Genomic DNA, 24,427 nt, shown 5'->3' with positions numbered 1-24,427 from the left:
TTAGATAGGGGACCTTAATCTGGAAGAGAGCTAATACTAGAGTTAATTTTTTTTTGAGAAAGATTCATCTGCCTGTTGTGGAAAACATTTGCCAACATTTGCTCTTTCCTTTTTCCTGTGAATATACTTCCCCCTTTTTGAAATTCTAAATTCTAAATTCTACCCCCTTCTCCTTAGGTCAGAATGGCATATGAACATCATTTGCTTGTCTTTGAGTCTATAATATTTTTGAGGTTCTTATAATGAAGAAATTAAATTTGTTTCTTTCCTGTGAATAATCTGTATAATGTCAGTTTAATTATTACACTAGCCAAAGAATCTAGAAGGAAAGAGTTTTCCTCTTCTACACATTCAGTAGGACAGTCAGTAGGACAACTGTAGTAAGACCACTTCATATTTTATAGTGAGAAACCAGTTACTCTTATCTAGAATGGCTAACACAGAGACAAAAAGGATAACACCAAATTTTAGTGGAAATGTTGAGCAGTTAGAATTCTCATATATTGCTGATAGGAAAACTGGCGGTTACTCATGAGAATAAACATTTACCTACTAAAGGGTGATGTAGAAAACATGTTAGGGTTCAGAGCCCACGGCCAAGAAAGAATTCTTGAGTGGTCTTTGGTGAAAAAAAGGTGGTTTTATTGCTATTTTTATTAATGGGACAGGACCCCTGGGCAGAAAGAGGTGAACTGGGGTCATGAGGAGAGGCCGATTACATACTTTCAAGTGGGGAAGAGGTTAGGGATAATGTAAGTCTCTAAGGAATTTTGGAAGAGAGATTTCAAGGATCTTTTTTTTTTTTTTAAAGATTTTATTTATTTATTTGACAGACAGAGATCACAAGCAGACAGAGAGGCAGGCAGAGAGAGAGAGGGAAGCAGGCTCCCTGCTGAGCAGAGAGCCCGATGCGGGACCCGATCCCAGGACCCTGAGATCATGACCTGAGCCGAAGGCAGCGGCTTAACCCACTGAGCCACCCAGGCGCCCCAGATTTCAAGGATCTTGAGGGGATAAGTAAAGTCATTTATTACTATCTAATAAGACTTTAGTCATGAGACCCTTCAGATGCGTATCAGTGGGCCATATGCTTGGAGGATGATTGCCAACATGTATCTTGGGGGGGTAGATATAACAGAAATTTCCAAAAAAAATTTTATATGCTAAAGCAGACTTACAGGATCCTGGGGTGGGGGTGGGGGATGTTTGGGATAATGTTAAGCTAAGATTGCCTTTTGCCCTTAGCAAAGTATTAACATCAAGGCCGCTGAGCTTCACTCTACCTGTTTTAAGGACTTGTCAATGGGCTGTAGGAAGTAAGGATATTTAACTTTCTTCTTCCTTTTTCTTCCACATCAAGAGGAGTATTTTGTCACCCCAAAATATGTCTTTTTTGGAAAAAGGATCATTTTACTTTATTTCTTTAAGATTTCATTTATTTATTGGACAGAGAGAAACACAGCAAGAGAGGGAACATAAGCAGGGGCAGTGGGAGAGGGAGAAGCAGCTCCTCATCCAGCAGGAAGCCAGGTAGGGGCTAGATCCCATGACCTGGGATCATGACCCAGTCCGAAGACTGAGCCACCAGGCGCCCCTAAAAGGATGATCTTAGACTGGTTATTTTAAAGTTGCGGCAGATGAAGGTGTCTGGTCACCTCCCCAAATGCTTTCCAACGGGATCAGGTGGGGAGTTTCAAAAATGGTCGGTATCTGCTGCCCTCCCATTCAGGTTCTGTCCGTTGGTTTGGGTGAAAACAACAGTGTTGTGTGAATTACGGGCTCCAGGGGATCCCAAGTGAGGCCAGGGGTAAGCAAGAGGGCTTCCCATTATTTATGGCCGAGCGCAGCTGGGTCAAGGTAACAGGGTGCCTGCAGCACACAGTTCCTATGCTGTAGAGCGCGTGGGCGTGGGGGGGGGGGGGAGGCCCCCTGAAAGTGTTGCTGGGTGGACGGGGTGGGGATGGGAGGAGACCCTGGGGCCCGATCCAGCCCATCCCAAATATGTTGCTCAAGTGTCACAAGAAAGAATTCGGGGCCATGCAGGGCCCAGCAAATGAGGGACACAAACAGGAAAGTTGACCCACACCAAGTACACTCTCAAGATGGGGGAGCAGGAGATCCCCAGGGAGCGCGCAGGGAGCCCAGGGCTTCGGGTTTCCCCGTGTGAGTGACAGCTGTGGACCAGGGGGAGGACTAGTCAGGACTCGGGGTGGGAATCGGTGGAAAGCGGGGTTTCCGCGCCTTTTCTTCCTTATTTGGTCAGGCACTTCCGGTCATGGCACCCGCCATCTTGGGCCCGGCTGGTTTGCTCTGGCTTCTGGGGGCCCGCGGCCCGGACGGGCTTGTGACTCGGCTGCCGGGCGGCCGCTGTGCCCGCCGCGCCCTTGCGCAGGTGTCCGGGGAGGACGGGGCTGCCCGCCGGCTCTGAGGCGGGCGCGGACGGAGCCGCTCCGGGCCGGTCTCCGCAGAGCGGCTCATTGTTTCCGCGAGGCTCCCACACAAAGGACCAGGAAGTGCGGCCTTTCCTGCATTTCGCGGTCCCGCCGGCAGGCGAGCGGCGGCGCGGGGAAGCGGCTCCGCGGCGGCTCTGAGGGCACGTCCCCCGACGCGGCTGGGGCTGCGCCTCGACGCTCCTCGGAGAAGGACCTCCAGAGCCTGAGGGGAAGGACGGCGCGATGGCTGCGGCTCAGGTAAGCGTGGCGTCCCCTGTCACCTGTGCCCCCGAAAGTCCCCGCAGGGAGAAGCTGCGGGCGCGCGTCCCGCGAGGCGCCGTTCCTGTCCTCCAGGAGTGTGCGGCGGTTTTCGTGACACCTTTTTATAAAGGATTCTGAGGCGGGGGGCGCCTGGGTGGCTCCGTGGGTTAAAGCGTCTGCCATCGGCTCAGGTCATGATCTCGGGGTCCTGGGATCGAGCCCCGCATCGGGCTCTCTGCTCAGCGGGGAGCCTGCTTCCCCCTCTCTGCCTGCTTGTGATCTCTGTCAAATAAATACATAAAATCTTAAAAAAAAGAAAAAAAAAAGATCCTGAGGGGCGCCGGCGGCTCAGTCCATAAGGCCTCGGACTCTTGTGCGACCTCGGGGTGGCGTGGGGGCTCCCGGGGGTGTCTGCTTCCCCCCTCCCTCTGCCCCCTCACCCCCACTGCTCCCCTGCCCCCGAGCGCGTGCGCGCACTCTCTCTCCGCCTCTCTCCCTCTCTCTCCGATAAAATACCTAAAACCCTTTTCTTAGAGGACGCGGACATGCAGCTCTATAGGACGCGGGCCCGTGTTGCCTCTCCCTCCCGTGACCCGGCTCCCAGTAGCACGGGAACAATGGTCAGTGCGAATCGTGTCGTGCCCCGCTCAGAAATGTTCCCCGCGGGACGGTTCGTGTGAAGATCGCTGTCGTGGACGTGGTCGCGTCCTGGGGTGTCATTTCAGGTTAGGTCCCCGCCGGATCCCCGAGCGGCTGCGGGCCCACCGGGGTTAAGAAAAAGCGCAAGTCAGCAGGATGCCCCGTGTCCCCGGTAACTCCCAGGTTCCGGAAGACAAACAGCCCTGCCGTTTGGAGTGGGACAGAAGGATGCTCTGTGTAGAATGCACCAGAAGGGCGCCTGGGTGGCTCAGTCGGTGCAGTGCCCGGCGTTTGATTTCGGCTCAGGTCGTGATCTCCGTTCAGGGTCGTGGGACTGAGCCCAGCGCCTGTCGCGCACGCTCAGCGGGGAGTCTGCCTGAGATTCTTGCCCTCTGCCCCTCCCCCGCGCGGGCTTTCTCTCTCTCTCTCTCTCAAATCTTAAAAAAAAAAAAAAAAATTACGCTGGACAGTACAGGACGCGGGCTCTACATGTGGCTTGTAATTTGTATAAACCCACTGTTTTCTCCTAATTAGATTGGTAATTCTGATTTACTGTTCTGATTTCCTTTTGGGGGCCGTTATGGTATGTCCCTCTCTGCGCTGCGGGCACTGACACCAATTTGCTTCCCTGCCGCTGATGCTAACTTCTTCCACTTGGCTTGGTGCCCGCTGCCAGAAACCTCCTGTGTAATGTAAATATGCCTTCGTCATCCGTAGGGGCTGGATGGCTTTACTGAAAGCTGTGCGGGAGCCATCGCATCCAAACCGGAAGCCCCCCTCCTCCGAGTTTCTCTTTGCTTGTAGTTTCCACTGGAAAACGAAGGCTCCCTCCTTTGTGCGCGGGAGATGCCGACTCCTGGGAGTGGTGTTTGTAAATAATTCAGGCCCTTGTCCTGCAGGTTTCTGTTTTACTCCACACCCGTGTGTCAGACATACTCTATTTCAGAAAAAGAAACCCAGAATCACCTAATTAACATGTTCGAGTATCTTAAAATTTTAAAACCTAACATAGCGTAAATGATGATTGGAAGAAAATTTTCAGTGAAATCCTAGACCCAGAAAGGTTAGAGGTTTTCTTTTTTTCCCCAAATGTTTATTTAAATTCTAGTTAATATACATATAGAATGTAAAGCTGTTTTCAGAGCTTTCTGTGTGTTTGTCTTTGTAGTGTGATTAAAAGACAGAAGCGGCATCCTCCGCACAGGGATATTTATAAGTTTGATGTCATTGAAAATGTTTCTTCAGTTACCTTGACAGGTTTATATTCTGTCACTTTTAGTGTGTATATAATTGCTTTTTACATGTGTGGAGGTGTGCATAAAATGTAAAAAGGGTACATCGATTTTGTGTCGATGCCTTCTGGTTTCCATCACTCAGATTGCTGCAGGCTTGTCTCTGTATACTGTTCTGTCCTTTTAGATCAATCAGACAACCTGGATTAAAAGCTAATCCCTTCCATGTACTGGATGTTTGTCAAAATATTCTCATAAAAAGAAGAAGAATATGTTCTGTTAGATTATTACTTACTTGTGCACTAATTTATGAAAAATCATTAGGATGCTATTTAGTAACCAGTAAATGCTCAAAAAAGTATTGTTGTGCTGTTCTTGCTAATATAGAAGAACCTGTGATTGTCATAAAATGGCCTTCAGTTCTTTTTTTTTTTTTTTTAAGATTTTATTTATTTATTTGACAGACAGAGATCACAAGTAGGCAGAGAGGCAGGCAGAGAGAGAGAGAGGTGGAAGCAGGCTCCCTGCAGAGCACAGAGCCCGATGTGGGGCTCGATCCCAGGACACCGGGACCATGACCCGAGCCGAAGGCAGAGGCCTTAACCCACTGAGCCACCCAGGTGCCCCAAATGCCTTCAGTTCTAAGTCCTCCAAAAATCCTGAGTTCTACCTCTGTTATTTATTTATTTATTTTAAAGGTATCCCTTGGCCCATAGGCTACTATCTTCTGTTAGAAATTCAGGCTCCGATCCTACTCCAGAAGTCTGGAACAGAGTCTGCATTTTCACAATATCTACAGTTCAGTGTTGTGAAATTCCAACTCACACTAGAATCTGATAAGTACGTTTGTAATCCACCAATACTTTCCACATAAGAAATGGACACGACTTATATCGTTATATATATATTATGTGATATAAATGCAGTTCTCAGTAATGTATATGCCTGTGTCGATGCGTTCATTTGACAAGCAATCTTGGGTAAACACACAATATTTATAATGGTTTGGGGTTCATATGCCATCCTCTTACCTCAGAGCTAGAGAATGCATGTGAGAACATTAGTGTATTAAAAGTTATCTTCTGGGGGCAGCTTGGTGGCCCAGATGGTTAAACATCTGCCTTGGGCTCAGGTCATGATCTCCAGGTCCTGGGATAGAGCCCCACTGCAGGCTCCCAGCTCAGCAGGGAGCCTGCTTCCTCCCTCACCCTCCTCTTCTCCCCCTGCTTATGTTGTCTTTGTGTGTGTGTGTCTCAAATGAATAAATAAGATCTTTAAAAAAATTATCTTACGGATATAGCAGGAAACACACCTAAGCAAGAACCAGTTCTCTTTAATGTAAGCGAATGAACACGAGTTCACGCCTTGGTGAGTCATAGATAGAAGCACACCAGGTAAAGGTGTGACACAAAGGAAATTTTATTTGCAGCAAACAAGGCGTTCATTGGAAATAATTTCCGAAGCCTTGACTCCCTGAGCAAGGGTGAGTGGGTTCCTTATACTTAGGGTTAGGATGAATATTTAGAAAGAGGAGCCTTGCCGTTCTTGCGGAGGCGGGCATTAGGTCGTGCACATGCCTTAAGAAAACTGGTGTGTACATAGTTTGGGTGTTACATAAATGAGCGGAGGTTTAGTTGTAGCATGAGGTAAACGTAACTGTCGGTCACCCCATGGTCCATGTGCAGGTGTGATTTGGAGGTTAAGCTCAAACTGGTCTGGGCCACTGGAGCCTCTGTCAGAGCAGTCCTTATTGCTTGAGGAAGTTTCCATTATGGGGGGCTGTGCCCATCAGGTCTTTTGCTTGAGTCGAAGGATAAGCTGGGAAGAAGAGCTTAAGGAAAATGGGGGACACAGCTCGCTGGGTACAGGCAGGTGGGCAGTAATGGTCCAGTTTTGGGGTGTAGCTGGAACAAATCCCTCCTCTGGTTTTACTCTCCTCATTCTTGAGGGGCTCAAGGAAAAGGTCCATCTTCTGGAGCTACTTTCCTGCCAGACGTGGGCATATCATAAGGACCGACTGCGGTGCAGAATTTTTCCTCAGCTGGTTTTAGATATGCTTGTGGGTCCCCAGGTTTAACCCCAAGCTGCTCATATCTACCATTCGTAATTTTATAGCCTTTGTGTGTTTTGACAGAAGTCATGCCAAGCAGTTAAGCATGCAGGGTCCAAATAGCAGTAAGAGCAGTTTGGTTAGTTTCTCTTTTTATAGTCATACTGACATTTACTAGGGGAATTTATCCCTCAGGGATGGCCCACTGTGTGTACAGCTTTTAGCATCTCTAGAATAATAGTGATAAATAAAATTAAGAAGGTGTTCTTTGTGGGGCACCTAGGTGGCTTAGTTGGTTAAGTGCCTGGCTCTCGATTTTGGTTCAGGTCCTGATCTCAGGGTTGTGGGACCAAGTCCAGCGGCTGGCTCCCACGCTCCCTGGGGAGTCTGCTTTAGATTCTTTCCTAGTGCCCCTCCCCCTGCTCACACTCTCTTCCTCCCTTTCTCTCTCTAAAATAAATAAGTCTTTAAAAAAAAAAACCCAAACAAATAGAATATACTAGACATCACAGGACATGGATGCTACATACAGCTTATAATTTTTACAAATCCACTGTTTCCTGGGCAGAGATCAAGCTCTGTGCGCTCAGTGCAGTCTGCTCAGATTCTGTTCCTCCTCCCCCACCCTCATTTGCTCACTCACTCATAAATAAATAAATAAATAAAATCTTTAAAAAAAAAAGCTGTTCATTGTGAATCAGACCAAGTCAGAAGGGTCTGGGACATCTATCTTGCCATGTATTAACAATAAATTGTGGTATTTATTACTCAGCAGTCACAGAGAGAGTGACCTGGCAGCAAACAATAAGGCTGAAGAAACCAGAACAGCAGAACTAGTGTCCTACAGATAGAGATTGCTATGGTTTAATTTGAGAGCCCTTACATACTGAGGCTCTCCTGACCTTCTGAGGCTCAGGTCAGTGAACCGCTCACAGGAATGTTGTTAACTGGTGCTAGTAGCGTCTCCCCCGGGCCTTTGCGTAGGGGCCTGTTTCACTCTGCTGGGGTGGATTCAAGGTAGGACGCCCTCTAATTTGAAGGAAGAGCATGTGCTTAGTAGCACTGGGTGGGGCCCTATCTGAATAGAGTAGAGTTGATCCAGGGGTGACCCATTTTTCCCAGTTTGGAGGTACATCGGTCCCCAGTTTCATTTGGGTGAAGCTTAGTTTCAGTGGATAGAGGGAGGAAAAATTTCCTTACCTGTTGCGTGCATCCTTCACCTATCAGATTATTTATATGCTTAATGGCCTGAGAAGCTTGTGGGTCTGGAGATGAGAAGGAGAGCATTTTGGAAAGCCCTCTCATTGGGGGCCAAGATTTTAGTTTGCCCTTTGGGGTAGCTCTCCCTCTGGTGAGAGCTATTGGTGGTAACTTCAACCAGTGTTCCTGTTTCCTGGCACAACTTCACCAGAGTGTTTTAGGGTTCTGCTTGCCCATTCTGTCTTCCGAGAAGACTGAGGCTCCAGGCAGAGTATAACCTCCACTTGATAACTCAGAAATGGTTTTGGATATAAAGGCTGGTCCATTGTCATTCTGGATTGACATTGGCAACTGAAATTGAGAGATTTTCTCACCTTTACTAATAAAGCTCTTGTTACTTCGTTCTTTCTGTGTCTCAGGGAAAGGCCTAGTGTCGTCCCCCCCCCAACCCCGTAAATGTATCTACAAGCACCAGGGGCCGTTGGCATTACAGTAAAGTCTGTTCACCAGTCCTTCCCTGGCACTGGCCAAAGACAGGTCTATTTTAGTTAAACCAACAAGCTTAAACTTTAATTTACAAAGATAATCCCAGATACATGGATGTGAAAAAAATTTGGGTTACTTCATATTTTTGTGGATTTTAGAATGCCCTTTTTTTTTTTTAAAGCATTTGTCTTTTATTTATTTATTTTTTTATAAGTTTTTTTTTTTATTTATTTGACAGAGAGAGATCACAAGTAGACAGAGAGGCAGGCAGAGAGAGAGAGAGGGAAGCAGGCTCCCTGCCGAGCAGAGAGCCCGATGCGGGACTCGATCCCAGGACCCTGAGATCATGACCTGAGCCGAAGGCAGCGGCTTAACCCACTGAGCCATCCAGGCGCCCCAAAGCATTTGTCTTTTAACCAGCTAAATACAACTCTTACCTGTTCCAAGGGCATGCTTCCAGTGACCCAGGGAGTTGCTGCCTCTTTTTTCTCAGGTTTATAAGGGAAGGAGGAAGTGCTCAAGTACCAAGCAGCCAGGGGGGACATTTAAACTGGGAACAACAGGGCGCCTGGGTGGCTCAGTGGGTTGAGCCGCTGCCTTCGGCTCAGGTCATGATCTCAGGGTCCTGGGATTGAGTCCCACATCGGGCTCTCTGCTCAGCAGGGAGCCTGCTTCCCTCTCTCTCTCTGCCTGCCTCTCTGTCTACTTGTGATCTCTGTCTGTCAAATAAATAAATAAAATCTTTAAAAAAAAAAATAAACTGGGAACAACAATCAGACCAGCCAGCCAGGTGGGATGGAGGTTTCAGTCTCACAGACCTTACACTAGTCTCTGTTAGGTCACTCCCATTTTGCTAGGTTAGATCATCCAAAGCCTGTGAAAGGCTGGGTCCTGTGATCTTCTGTCATCAGGGATGTCTAGACTCAAGCTGAATGAGTAATTAGTTCCCCCAGAATACTCTGACCCAATATGCTGGCTTGTTCAGACTCTGTGAAACAATTCTAGCTTACCTCTCAAAGCTGTGCCACAGGGGCGCCTGGGGGGTTCGGTCATTAAGCATCTGCCTTTGGCCCAGGTCATGATCCCAGTGTCCTGGGATGGAGCCCCACGTCAGGCTCCCTGCTCGGCAGGAAGCCTGCTTCTCCCTCTCCCACCCCCCTTGCTTGTGTTCCCTCTCACGCTGTATCTCTGTTATAAATAAGTAAAATCTTAAAAAAAAAAAAGCTGTGCCACAGGGTGCCTGGGTGGCTTGGTTGGTTAAGCGGTTGCTTTCAGCTCAGGTCATGATCCCAGGGTTCTGGGATGGAGTCCTGTGTCCGGCTCCCTGCTCAGCGAGGAATCTGCTTCTCCCTCTACCCTTCCCCCCTGCTCGTGATACATGATCTATCTCTCCCACTCTCTAATAAATAAATAAAGTCTTTAAAAAAAAATGCTGTGCCACAAACCTGGTGTAACTTATCCCAGCAGAAGTCCTTCTGAGTCATAGTAGTCAGAGTGGATGCTGCATTTCAGGGGATGTCAGAGCACCATGCTGGCAGTCACAGCCGTGCAGAGTGAGTGCTCCCTTCCTCCCCCAGGGAATCTGCTCCCGGCCCCGGTAACTTAAACAGGTTAGCCAGGGTGAGCTTGTGGTGCCCACTGCTTCACCTCTTGGAAGCCAGGGAACCAGAGGCCAGAACCTGGCAAAGACACCTGTCCCATCTGGATCACCCTATTTGTAGCTGAACTAAAGCGAGTTTGCTCCTTGGTGAGTCACAGACAGAAACTACATGGTAGAGTTGTCACACAAAGGAATATTTATTTATAGCAAATAAGGAGATCACAGGGAATAATTTCCAAAGTCAAGACTCCTGGAGCAAGAGTGAATGAGTTCCTTTGATTTAGGCTTAGGATGGTTATTTAGAAAGGGTAGCCTTGTCATCTTACATAGAGGTGGCTAGAAGGTCATGCATCAGATTGAAGGAAACCATTCTACACATACTTTATATGTCACGTAAATGAGCTTTGTGCTTCCCTTGGGGGAGAATTTACTATGTTAAAGAGGTAAAGGTGGGGCGCCTGGGTGGCTCAGTGGGTTAAGCCGCTGCCTTCGGCTCGGGTCATGATCTCAGGGTCCTGGGATCGAGTCCCACATCGGGCTCTCTGCTCAGCAAGAAGCCTGCTTCTCTCTCTCTCTCTCTCTCTCTCTCTGCCTTCCTCTCCGTCTACTTGTGATCTCTCTCTGTCAAATAAATAAATAAAATCTTTAAAAAAAAAATAAAGAGGTAAAGGTAACTGTAGGTTATTCTGTGGGTCCGTGCCTGGTGCGTCTGCACAGATGTGAGTTGGGAGTTAAGCCCGGACTGGTCTGGGTGGTCTGGGTACTGGAGCATTTAGTCAGGGCAGTATTCACTGCTTGTGTAGTAGTTTTTGTTGCCATTATGGGAAACTATGTCCCTGGGGTTTTTTGCCTGAATTTAAAGCTAGGCTGGAAAAAAAACAGCTTAAGGAAAATTTGGGACAAATTCATGGGGTACAAGCAGGTGACATTAACTGCCTCTTTCATCTTAGGTACATTATGAACTCTGCCGGTGGCCACTTGGTGACTGTGGTATTTACTGCAGGGACTGCTGACATTCAGGGATGTGGCCATAGAATTCTCTCAGGAGGAGTGGGGACGCCTGACCCACACTCAGCGGGAACTGTACAGGGATGTGATGTTAGAGAACTATGGAAACCTTCTCTCCTTGGGTGAGGGTAACTTCCTTCCAGATTTCCCAAACCACCCTCAGGGTTTTCTTCCTTCCCTTGAAGACCATCTCTTGGAGGATTCTTCTTTGCACGACTGGAACTCAGATTGCTGCAATAAGGGAAGTAAGTAGGGGTTTAGAATCTCCAGCAATATTTATCCCTTTTTTCTAATAAACAGGTCTTGTTGTGTCAAAGCCAGACCTGGTCATCTTTTTGGAACAAAAGAGGGAGCTCTGGGATGTGAAGGGAAAGGAGACAGTAGCCGTCCACCCAGGTGTGGGAATGAATGTAGCAGATGACAGGGGAGGCCCACAGGTCAAGGAGGAAGGTAGACCTTACGTTGTGGCGTGGGTAGCTTTCTTTGAATAGAAATGAGTTTGAGAAGCCTAGGTGTGTTTCTCTTGCTGTCAGAGGGACACCCCCTTCCAGTACTCATCCTGTTCTTGAGTCCTGTGGGGATTCTCCTTCAGCTCTAGCGGTCTTCTGGCACAGTCACAGCATAGATAACATCCTCTGCTTGGATGGTGAAGGCCTCCATGATCTGAGTCCTTTTCCCTCGCATTTGGAGGCCTGGGGGAATCTGTGCCTATTTCTGAGGAACTCTGTGTTAAGCCCCCCCCCCCCCTTTTTTTAAAAATTTTTATATCTTTGTTTCACAGAGAGGCAGTGAGGGCGGGGTCACAAGCAGGGGAAGCGGGAGAGGGAGAAGCGGCCTCCCGCTGAGCGGAGAGGAGGACGCCGTGCTCCATCCCAGGACCCTGGGTTCATGACCTGAGCCGAAGGCAGACGCCGTGCTCCATCCCAGGACCCTGGGTTCATGACCTGAGCCGAAGGCAGACTCTTTTTTTTTTTCCCTTTTAAACATTTTATTTATTTATTTATTTATTTATTTTTATTTATTTTTTAAGATTTTATTTATTTATTTGACAGAGAGAGATCACAAGTAGACAGAGAGGCAGGCAGAGAGAGAGAGAGAGAGAGAGAAGCAGGCTCTCCGCTGAGCGGAGAGCCCGATGTGGGGCTCGATCCCAGGACCCTGAGACCATGACCTGAGCCGAAGGCAGAGGCTTAACCCACTGAGCCACCCAGGCGCCCCTGCTTTCTGTACTTTTAACAGGAGATTCACTTGATTTTTGAGATAGGAAGTTCTGCTGTGACAAAGGCATGTGCTTTATGAGGAATGAATTACATAATTTGTAAAAGTGCCATATTAAAAAAAAAAAGTTTTGCTCATACATGTAATTTATTTCAGGGGAAATTAATGCTCCGGTTTTTCTTTTTTTTTTTTTTTTTTTTTTTTAAAGATTTTATTTATTTATTTGACAGAGAGAAATCACAAGTAGGCAGAGAGGCAGGCAGAGAGAGAGGAGGAAGCAGGCTCCCCGCTGAGGAGAAAGCCCGATGTGGGGCTTGAACCCAGGACCTGGGATCATGACCTGAGCTGAAGGCAGCGGCCCAACCCACTGAGCCACCCAGGCGCCCCTCCAGTTTTTCTTCTACTTTTCTGAGAACGTATTTGAATTTAATCTCAAATATTTATTTCATGTAAAGGAATTGTGAGCATTTTTTACAATTTCTTTGTTTATTTAGACATGAAGGGCTTTTGTTTGTTTGCTTGGTTCTAAAGAATGGATCACAGCTTTACATTCTTTGTAAGAGTGGGAGGAACATAATAATAACATAATACATTTCTTTAATGTCTTTTAAATGCTTTTTTATAACATTTTCCATTAGAGGTTTTCATGATTGATCATAGTGAATTTCCTTCACAGTTTGACTGTCCTGTAACATATGGCAACGATTCAGAATGCTTGTTTTTCAGACTTGCACAGTCACAGTTGAAAATTATAATAAAAGAGAAAAGTTCTTTTTTCTTAGAATTTTTAAAAAAGATTTTATTTATTTATTTGAGTGAGAGAGTGAGAGAGAGCATAAGCAGTGTGTGGAGAGAGAGAGGGAGAAGCTGTCCTCCCACTGAGCAGAGAGCCTGATGTGGGGCTTGATCCTGGGACTCTAGGATCATGTCCTGAGCTGAAGGTAGACACTCAACTGGCAAGCCACCCAGGCGCCCCGAAGAATTCTTTTTTTTTTTTTTTTTAAAGATTTTATTTATTTATTTGACAGAGAGAAATCACAAGTAGGCAGAGAGGCAGGCAGAGAGAGGAGGAAGCAGGCTCCCTGCTGAGCAGAAAGCCTGATGTGGGGCTCGAACCCAGGACCTGGGGTCATGACCTGAGCCGAAGGCAGCGGCTCAACCCACTGAGCCACCCAGGCGCCCCGAAGAATTCTTTTTTAATAGTACATGTTTTCATTTGTTTTCTGTTTTATGTCTTTTTTTTTTTTTTTTTTTTTTTTTTTTTTTTTTTTTTTTGAGAGAAAGAGATAGGATAGGTGAGGGGCAGAGGGAGAGTGAGAATCTCAAGCAGACTCCCTGCTGAGTGCAGAGCCCAATGTGGGGCTCTCTCCCAGGACCCTGAGATCATGACCTGAGCCAGAGGCAGAGGCTTTAACCCACTGAGCCACCCAGGCGCCCCTGTATGGTACTTTTTTTATGGGACACACATTAGTTAGTTGTGTTTTTGCTTTTTACCTAGGTGTTATGTTTTCAGGATGACAGTTTTCATTTCAGTATATTTTAAGACAATGTGGGCATAACTCATGGATCAGCTGTATGTCCATTGCCAAGAAAATTATGTACTTATTTCTCTCTCTAAATATTACCCATACATACTTTCCTGTGACTCCCTTATTCTTTCCATAGTGGTCAGTGGATGTTTTATCATGTCTGGGTGAGTTGTCCTAGTAAGAGAATTAATTTCATCAACTATTTATTGATGAAATTATATTCTCTTTGCATGAGGGAAACACTTTTTTGAATTGAAGGGAACTTTTTTTTTTAAGATTTTGTTTGTTCGAGAGAGAGCACACGCAGGGGGGCATCAGAGGAGAGGGAGAAGCAGGCTCCCCACAGCAGGCTCCCCAGCCTGACAAGGAGCAGGGATCCTGACTCCGGGTTCGATTCCAGAACATGGGATCATGACCTGAGCTGAAGGCAGACGCTTAACCAACCCGAGCCACCCGGGCACCCCAGAAAGAATCAGACATCTTGAGACACCTGGGTGGCTCAGTTGAAGCGTCTGCCTTCAACTCAGGTCATGATCGCAGCCCTGGGACTGAGTCCCGCATCGGGCTCCCTACTCAGTGGGGAGCCTGGTTCTCCCTCTGCCTGCCACTCCTCCTGCTTGTGCTTTCTCACTCTCTCTCAAATAAATAAATAAAATCTTAAAAAAAACAAAAAAGGATGTTTCTGATTCTTCTGCTTGATCAAGTCTGTTGCTGATTCTTCAGTTTATTTTTAAATTCAGTAATTGTATGGCTTCGCTCCCACTTTTGTCTGGTGGTCTTTTATACTTTCTACCTCCTTGGGTCTTTATTTTGATCATTATAGTTTTCCTGATGTCATTTACTTTCCCGTCGTTTTCCTCTTCTTCCTCCATGAGTATCTTTGTGATACTTACTTGAATTCTTCATAGGCATTTAATAGTTATTTAGGGCCAGTCTGGGGTCTTTATTTGGTTCCTTTGATTGGGACATATTTTTCTGGGTTCGTTTGTTTGTATGCCTTGTGATCCTTTGTTGAGATTTGGGAATTAAAACAGAAGAGACAGCCTCGGGTCCCAGGCTTTATGTACTTTGTACAGGAGAACACTAATATCAGTCAGCTGTGCTACTAATTCTGGGGCTTGCCAGACATGTTCTGGGCATATGTAATGTCTGAGTTTTTTGTAATTTTCCAGTTAGAAGAGTGTTTTTTTTCTTCTTTGGAGCCCGTGATGCCTTCCTCTCCCTGCTGTTTGCTTCAGCTCTGCAGTTTCTCTGCTGTTTGAGCAAGCACTCGGGTTTTCTCCAAGCGGCCACCACAGGGCATCCAGAGGCTGCTTCCGTCCCGCCCCCTCTGGCCCCCTCCGTGTCCTGCACGAGAGGAAGAGGTCTGTCGGGCAGCTGCCAAAGCCAGGTCATTAAACACAGAGGTCACTTCTGTCTTTCTCCCCCAAGGAGAGGTGAGGGTTTTCTCACAATCTCGTTATGGAATGCTAGGCCGCGTGAGCAACTCGTGTAGGCAAGTGGAACAAACTCCTTGTCTCTTCAGTGTGACTCTCCTTCCCACTGTGCCTGCCTGCGCTGCTGTGATCGAACTGGCTTCTGGAGCACTGAAAAAGGTAGTTTGGTCCATTTTTGTCTCCATGGAGGAAACAAAGTCCTGGCGGCTTCCTGTTCCTCCATTATGCTGATGTCCTATGACGGGTGTTCATTTTGTACATTAGCATTTTATGCATAATGCACTTTTTTTAAATTAAAGATTTTATTTATTTATTTGACAGACAGAGATCACAAGCAGGCAGAGAGGCAGGCAGAGAGAGAGGGGGAAGCAGGCTCCCTGCTGAGCAGAGAGCCTGATGCAGGGATGGATCCCAGGACACTGAGAATGTGACCCAAGCTGAAGGCAGAGGCTTCACCCACTGAGCCACTCAAGGGCCCCAGCATTTTAATGCGTATTCACGTAAGTGTAGTAAGTGGGATAATTATTTGGTATCTTTCAGGTATGTCTTCTGACACCCTAGGCTTATGGGCAAAGACAAAGAGTATTCTTTCCGTAGAGTGGTATGGAAAAATATGAAAGCTGTGGCCCTGAGTATTTATACTTAATGAATGACTGGGAATGGGACCGGGGAGGGAGGAGGGTAGAAAAGGGCAGGAAGAATTTTATGATGCATATAACCAAACTGGGACAATCACTGTCATGAAATTTGAGTGCCGGAAGAGACTGAGGATACGAAACATCTTGAGGAAAGCCCCACTTTAAGGCAGTGTGTCTCTTTTTTCTTTTGACCAAATTTGAGTATTTTTGAATGGCAAATATCATTAAATTTACTCTTAAATTATTTCATGCCTTTATTGCTAGTCTGTCTGTAAAATCATTTGTTTGCTGCTGTCTCGCAGACATGCGGGGCACCTGTAGAGTAGGGAATCCATTTGTACCTATTTTTCCATGGAAGGTTAAGGACACTGTGATGTGTCGTGTGTGAAGAAAATCTAAATGGAGATGCTGTTTGTGGTTGACCTAGAACACTGATGTAAGTCATGTTAAAGATTATTCTGGGGCGTCTGGGTGGCTCAGTGGGTTAAGCCGCTGCCTTCGGCTCAGGTCATGATCTCAGGGTCCTGGGATCGAGGCCCGCATCGGGCTCTCTGCTCAGCAGGGAGCCTGCTTCCCTCTCTCTCTCTCTCTCTGCCTGCCTCTCCGTCTACTTGTGATCAAGTCACATAAATAAATCTGTCAAATAAATAAATAAAATCTTTAAAAAAAAAAGATTATTCTGTATGATATTCATACTGCCATTTTGGTTGTTGGCTTGGTTATCACTGCATTAAAAACATGTTTGTTTTTCTTCACTTTAATCCTCATGTTCTAGGAATATTCCAGTGGGATATATTCAAGCAAAGTTTGATGGTACTGGGAACATTTGGTTTATTTATTTATGTATTTATTTATCTGTTCGTTTATCTATTCTAGTGGATATAGTGGGGTTAGGTTCTATCCATATTTTATGCTTTTCCTTACGCCCAGTCTATTACTTCTTTCTTGACTTTTCCTGTGTGCGTTTTAAGAAAATAATTCTACATTTTATTCTGTTACTTGGAATGTTCTGTTCTCAGTGTCTCGTGATTTAAGCTAAAAATTAGCATGCTTGGAAGCTAGTCACAGTGTGAAGTTACAAGTTACTTCCTATCTTTTTTTTTTTTAAGATTTTGTTTATTTATTTGACAGACAGAGATCACAAGTAGGCAGAGAGGCAGACAGACAGAGGGGGAGCAGGCTCCCTGCTGAGCAGAGAGTCCGATGTGGGGCTCGATCCCAGGACCCTGGGATCATGACCTGAGCTGAAGGCAGAGGCTTTAACCCACAGAGCCAACCAGGCACCCCGTTACTTCTATCTTTAATTTCTATATCGTCTATGTAAGTATATTGTGATACTAATCTATTCACTTCCAGTTGTTTTTTGTAATGATGAGTATGTTTTTTAAAAAAATAAAGGCACTTGTACGAATCATAAGTAAATAGCTGAGTGGAAAATTGCAACCTGATTACATCTCCCAAAACCACTGAGATCAAGAAAGAGAATATTGTTGGTCCTGTAATACTTTTCTTTAGCTCCTTAGGAACTTTGCCCAAAGCTCAGCACTCTTAATGTATAAGACAATAGGTTGCTATCTTCTTTTTTATACTTTGTATAAATGTAATCAGGCAATGGGAACTCTTATGTTTGGCTTTTTTTTTTTCCCCCTTTCCATATGTTGTTTGGAATTACTGTATGTTATTGTGCATCATCAGAATGGATGGATCCACTTCCATTGTGTGACTATCAAACAATTGATGGCATCATTTTACTGTTGATGGGCATGTGGGTGGATTTCAGTGTAGACTATCATGAGTATACTAGTATATAAAATCTAGAACTTGTCTTTTAGGGGATCTTGCATTATAGGTTGGGAGGGAGTTAGTAGCAATTGTAAAATCTCCCCTTTGACAAAATTTTTCTTGGAAAAACATCATAGATCAACATTGTTTCTTTCTAGCTGGAGTTTAACTGTTCTGCTCTGAGTCTTAGGTAAGAAGTTTGATTACTATTTTATGAACCAGTCTTAGTCTTCAGAATAGGTTAGTTCAGTTGAATAGTTGTCTCATTTCAGGAAGCGGTCATGCAGGCGGGTTCTTTTTTTTTCTTTTTTTTTTTTTTAAAGATTTTATTTATTTGAGAGAGAGAGTGCATGAACAATGGGGAAGGACAGAGGGAAAGAGAGAAGCAGGCTCCCCACTGTGCAGGTAGCCCTATGTGGGGCTCAGTCCCAGGACCCTGGGATCATGCCCCAAGCCAAACTGAGTGGGCCACCCAGGTGCCCCATGCGGGTGGATTCTTAGAGGTAGGCCTGTATGGTGCAGGTAATCAGGTAATTATTAAGAGGCATTTCTGTGGAAACAAAAGAAAAACACAGGTTAATTGTTGGAGCAAATTATAAACCCAGTGTCTGGGTCCCGAGTGCTGCCAGTAAGAGGATTTTTATTTATTTTTATTTATTTATTTATCTATCTATCTATCTATCTATCTATCTATTTATTTGACATAGAGAGAGAGATCACAAGTAGGCAGAGAGGTAGGCGGAGAGAGAGGGGGAAGCAGGCTCCCTGCTGAGCGCGACATGGGTCTCCATCCCAGGACCCTGGGATCATGACCAAGGCAGAGGCCCAACAGTGTCTTTCTAACAGGCTGAAAAGCCAAATGTTTATTTTATACTCATGTACTTTTAAAACTCTTTAAGCCCAATCTTAGGCCAGAGAACACATAAACTTTTTTCCAAAAAAAAAAACACAGGCAGGGGGAATGACAGGCATAAGCAGGAGATTGCAGGACCCTGGGATCATGACCTGAGCCAAAGGCAAGTCGCTTAACTGACTGAGCCACCCGGGTGCCCTGTCTTTGGAGGAGTTTAATCCATTTACTGTCAGAGTAATTCGTGAAAGGGAAGAGCTACTATTGCCATTTTTAAGTAGTTTTCTGTACATCTTGTAGCTATTTTAGCCCATGTATCTTCCCTTACTGTGTTCCCTTATGTTTCTTTGATTTTTGTGATGAAATGCTTTGATACCATTCTTTTTTTTTTTTTAGATTTTATTTATTTGTCCGGGGTGGGGCACAGGCAGGCAGAGTGGCAGGCAGAGGCAGAGGGAGAAGCAGGCTCCCTGCTGAGCAAGGAGCCTGATGTGGGACTCGATCCCAGGATGCTGGGATCATGACGGGAGCGGAAGGCAGCCGCTTAACCCACTGAGCCACCCAGGCGTCCCTTTGATACCATTCTTATGTCATTTTTGTGTCTTCTGTAGATGTTTTCTTTGTGGCTACCATAGAGATTACTTAAACCCTCTTAAAAGTGTAACAGACCATTAAAACTGATACTGTCAATTGTGTCCAAAGTTCTAGTACTTAGGATCACCAGCCTGTACACACTTTATGTTACCGATACCCCAGAATTTATCTTTTATGTTGTATACTCTGTAACCTAGATTTATGATTTTTTTTTTAAAGATCTTACTGATTTATTTGAGAGAGAGACACAGCGAGTGAGGGAACGGAAGCAGGGGGAGTGGGAGTGGGAGAGGGAGAAGCAGGCTTCCCGCTGAGCGTGTGGGGCTCGATCCCAGGACAACGGGATCATGACCCGAGCTGAAGGCAGACACTTAACGACTGAGCCACTCAGGCGTCCCTAGATTTATGATTTTTATACTTTTATTTTTAAAGAAGTTCTGTAGTAGAAATAAAATTGATTTGTGTTATCTTATTATAGTACTTTACATTTCTGTAATTGTGTAAATATTTACATTTACCAGAAAGCTTTATATTTTCATGTGGTTTTAGTTAGTGGTTAGAATCCTTTTACTTCAAGTAGAAGAATTCCCTTTAGTGTTTCTTGGAGGGCAGATCCGGGGGTAAATTTCCAGGGTTTTTACCTGGGAAAGCCTTCTTTCTCCATATTAGAAGGACGGTTTTGCCAGATATTCTTGGTATATGTACATGTATTTGTATTTCAGCGCTTGAATATATTCTCCCATGCAGCCCTCCGGTCTGCTGAGAATCCCGGTAATAATAGGAGCGCTCTTGTATAAGATGAGTTGCTTTTGTCATGCTGTTTCAAAATTCTCTGTTCACCTGTACCTTTTGGTAGGTTAATTATGATGTGTCACTGTGTTCATGTCTTGACATTTATCCTACTTAGAACTCACTGAGTTACTTGAATTTGTCTTTCTTTCCATAAATGTGGGAAGTATAAGCCCTTAGTTCTTCATGTAAGTTTTCTGCCCCCCTTTCACTCTCTTCTTTTTATGGAGGCCTCCTTAATATGTCAATTGCCTAAATGTCAGTGTCCCATGAGTCCCTTAGGCTCTGTCTTTTTCCATATTTCCTTTGTTCCCATCAGTGGGTAATTTAAAACAAGGGGTCTTTAAGATGTCTGATTCTTTCTTCTACTTGGTGAAATCTGTTTCTGACCCTGTAGTGTTCTTTTAAATTCGGTTATCAGCTCCCAATTTCTGTTTAGTTGTTTTTTATACTTTCTCCCTGTTTGGATTTTTATTTTGGTTATCTGTGGTTTTCCAGGTACCATTTATCTCCCTAATTGTTTTCTCTTCTTTCTCCAGGAACACCTTAGTGATTATTACTTTGAAATCTTTGTCGGGTAATGATTATTCCTAATTAATTTCGGGTCAGTCTTGAGTTTTAGTTTGGTCCTTTGATTAGAACACATTTTTCTATTTCTTTGTATGCCTATGATCTTTTGCTGAGATTTGGGGAATTAAATAAAAGACAGCCCTCTGGCCCCAGGCTTTATAGATTTGCTTGTACTGGAGAACAAAAATAACACTCAGCTGTGCGTTAGCCCTCATAATCCTGCATAATCCTGGGGCCTGTCAGACATATTCTGGGGATGTGTAATGTCTGCGTTTTTTTAATATCCCAGTTAACAAACGCTCTGTTGTTTCTTTAGAGCCCGTGATATATGACTTTCCCTGGTGTTTGCAGCTATGCAGTCTCTCCAGTGCTTGCCTAAACAGTCAGCTTTTTTTCTGAGCAGTCACCACAGTGCATCCATCTCACCTCAGTGGAATCTTACAGACTGTCTTTTTGTGAGCCATTTATTTCACTAAAAATAATGTTTTCAGGGGTTACCCAGGTTGTATTACGTCACAGAATCTGTTTCTTTTTCTTTTTCTTTTTCTTTTTTTTTTTTTAAAGATTTTATCTATTTATTTGACAGATAGAGATCACAGGTAGGCAGCGAGACAGGCAGAGAGAGAGGGGGAAGCAGGCTCCCCGCCAAGCAGAGAGCCCGACGTGGGGCTCGATCCCAGGACCCTGGGATCATGACCTGAGCCGAAGGCAGAGGCTTTAACCCACTGAGCCACCCAGGCGCCCCTGTTTCTTTTTCAAAGTTGAAAAATATCTCATGGTATGTGCATGTTACATTTACTTTATCCATCCTTCACCCAGCCATTAGCACTTGGGTGGATTCTCCTTATTTCTGGCTTTTGTGGGTCAAGCTGCAGTGGACATGGATGTACAAATATCACTTCTAGATCTTCCTCTGAATTCTTTTGGATATAAACTCAAAAGTGGGATGGGTAGATCATAGAATAATTTTGTTTTTAATTTTTTGATGAATCTCCATGCTGTTTTTCCTACTGGTTCCACCATTTTATGTTCCCTGCAACGGCGTGTATGAGTTCTAACTGCTCCACGTCATTACCAGGCCATGTGAATTTTGGTTTGTTTCACAGTGGTCGTCCTGATGGGTGTGAAGTGATACCCCGTTGTTTCTCATTTGTATTTCACTAATCATTCGTGATTTTGAGCATCTTTTATATGCGTTTTGCCCGTGTGTGTACCTTTGGAGGTTAATGTCTATTCAGTGCTTTACCCATTTATCATCCAGGTTGTTTCTGATGTTGTGTTGTGTATATATATATACGTTATAAATTCTGGATATTAACCTTTTTACATGGAGGTGCTTTGCACAAATTTGTTCCCATCTGTAGTCTCTGTTTTCACTCCATTGATTCTTTCCTTTAATGTGTACAAGTTGTTATGTTTGTTATAATCTCATTGGTTTATTTTTAATTTTGTTGCCTCCAACATAGGTGTCATATCTAAAAAAAAATCATTGTCAAATCAAATGTCATGTAGCTTTTTCTCTTTTTTTTTTTAGGAGCTTTACATTTATATGTTTATGTTTAATTAGCTGTTCAACCCATTTTGAGGTAATATTTGCATATGGTCTTGAGTCAGAGTCCATCATTCTTATCATGTAGGCATCTGATTTTCTCAACAAAATTGTTTTAAGATGATGTCTTTTATCTATGCTGTGGTATTGGCAGCCAATCTTTCTTTCTTTTTTTTTTTTGAGATCTTTATTTATTTATTTGGGAGAGCGAGAGAATGAGAGAGAAAGCATGAGAGGAGAGAGGTAAGTGGGAGAAGCAGACCCCCTGCGGGGAGCCGGATGTGGGACTCGATCCCTGGACTCCAGGATCATGACCTGAGCTGAAGGCCGATGCTTAACCAGCTGAGCCCCCCAGGCGCCCTAGGCAGCCAGTCTTGTTGAAGTTCCTTTAAAGTGAGCGTTTATATCTCGGCTCTTTGTTCTTTTCCAATGTTCTGTATCTGTCATTCTGCCTCTTACCTTATTTTGATTACTCTAGCTTTATAATATTCTTAACATCAGGAAGTGTGATGTCTCCAAAGTACTAATCATTTTCAATATTATTCTGGATGTCGGATGCCTGAGTGGCTCGGTCTGTTAAGTGTCTGCCTTCGCTTCAGGTCATGATCCCAGGACCTCATGATCCCAGGTTCCTGGGATCGAGTACGGCATCAGGCTCCTTGATCAGTGGGGAGCCCGCCTTTCCCTCTGACTGCTGCTCCCCCTGCTTGTGCTCTGTTGCTTTCTCTCTCTCTTTCTCTGTCTCTCTCACAAATAAAGAAATAAATAAAATCTTTTAAAAAGTTATTCTGGATATGTGATGTCCTGTGACATTCTGCATGAATGTTTAAGATGGCAAAAATGTCATTGGGATTTTGAGAGAGATTGCGTTGAATCTGTACATCACTTTGAGTGTTACTGACATTTTTAAAAAATATATTTTATTTATTTATTTGACAGAGAGAGACACAGCAAGAGAGATACACAAGCACGGGGAGTGGGAGAGGGAGAAGCAGGCTTCCGCCGAGCAGGGAGCCCGATTCGGGGCTTCATCCTGGGACCCTGGGGAATGACCTGAGCTGAAGGCACAGACGCTTAACGACTGAGCCACCCAGGCGCCCTGTTCCTTCTTACTGTATCGCTATTACTTGGAAGTGGAGATCATAATGTGAATATTTGAAACCCCTGCTGTGTGTTCTAAAAGGGCTGTTGGTTAACAGCATTTGGGGAATCACTTTCTAGAATTGTAGAGTGTTCTCTTTTCTCTACTGAGCACAATCCTGGATTGAAAGAATCTCTAGCAATACTTCTTTCTGTTAAACAGATCTTGTGTGGAAGCCAAACCTGGTCATCTTTTCGGAGCAAGAGAAGGAGCTCTGGGGTATGAAGAGAAGGAAGAGAGCAGCCGTCCACCCAGGTAGGTGCGACTCAGTGAAGCAGGTGACAGAGGTGAGGTCCGCATGTGAAGCAGGAAGACTGACCTTAGAATGTGTTCTAAGTAGCTCTCCTGGAATGGAAATTAGTTTGAGAAGCCTAGTTTTAGTTCTCCCCTCTCACAGAGGGACATCTGCTGTGCAACATTATCAAGCTCTTACATTCTCTGAAGATTCTCCTTCAGCTCCAGTGATGATCCACCACATCCACAGTGAGGGCCAGGCAACTACCGTGGGAGCGGGAGGGCCTCCGTGACCTGAGAGCTTCTCCACGGCCGTGAGGGCCCTGGGAAAATCTCCCTATTTCTGGAACTCTATGCTAAACCTTTTCTGAGTTCTTTTTTGCCTCGTGTGAGAAGTGTGTCATGATAACAGTGGATGTATTGGGGTTTTGTGCAGAAATCCTGGGAACACTGGAGATTGACATCCGGTGTTTTCTGGTTTATGCTTTCCGATGTGATGGAGGCTTTAATTTTAATTGAACAAAATTGAGACTCCGTAATCTTACCAGATAATAATGTACCTCCCTAAAATGAGAAAATATAGTCCTTTATTTCCCTTCAAAGGTTCATTTTTTTTTTTGTACTGACTAATATTAGAAAGTTCCATTCTATGTTGCATTCCTCAGTGGTGAAATAATGTGATGTATCTATTTATATCCTAGAATTCCTACATAAACCACAAATTAATGCCATAAGGGAGCTAGAACATTTAGAACTTAGAACTTATAGCCTATAGTAAAAAGTCTCAGTTGTTATTTTATTTCTTAATAATTGCATCATTTTATAATTTTGTATGATATAAAGTTCTTGTGATTTTTGTCATGTGTTTTCACTTTCTTACTCGTTATATATCAGATTCATCTCTGTTTTTTTATATGAATACTTGTGATATGACATGGGTGTATGCTGCTAAGAAGTGAGGTGGATAATTAATAAAATTCCCATATTGAAAAAAAAAGTTTGTTAACAAATGTCATTTTACTTCAGGAGAAGTTAACTGTTAGGCTTTTCTGCTTTACTCAGAATGTATCCAAATTTAATTCCCAATATTTATTTTTTGCAGTGATTGCCAGCCTGTTTTACAATTTGATATTCTTTTTTTTTTTTTTTTTTTTTTTTTTTTTTTTTTTTCAAAATGAATGGTATTTCT

General features: G+C 44.5%; 1 protein-coding gene across 1 annotated transcript in view; it reads left to right on the top strand.

Annotated features, from left to right (window-relative positions):
* The first annotated feature begins 2,561 nt into the window (after positions 1-2,561).
* The window catches only part of LOC125088877 (zinc finger protein 345-like), a 44,334-nt gene continuing 22,468 nt past the window's right edge, over positions 2,562-24,427 (top strand). The window contains exons 1-4 of the mRNA XM_047710471.1: positions 2,562-2,690; positions 3,419-3,504; positions 11,209-11,304; positions 23,167-23,259. Of these exons, the coding sequence (XP_047566427.1) occupies positions 3,489-3,504; positions 11,209-11,304; positions 23,167-23,259 (205 nt within the window). The 5' untranslated portion in view covers positions 2,562-2,690; positions 3,419-3,488. The remainder of the gene's footprint in view (positions 2,691-3,418; positions 3,505-11,208; positions 11,305-23,166; positions 23,260-24,427) is intronic.

Source organism: Lutra lutra, chromosome 17 (assembly GCF_902655055.1).
Source record: "Lutra lutra chromosome 17, mLutLut1.2, whole genome shotgun sequence".
NCBI classification, from domain to species: Eukaryota; Metazoa; Chordata; class Mammalia; order Carnivora; family Mustelidae; genus Lutra; species Lutra lutra.
The sequence above is the reverse complement of the archived record's forward strand: the minus strand, read 5'-3'. Positions and strand labels throughout refer to the sequence as shown.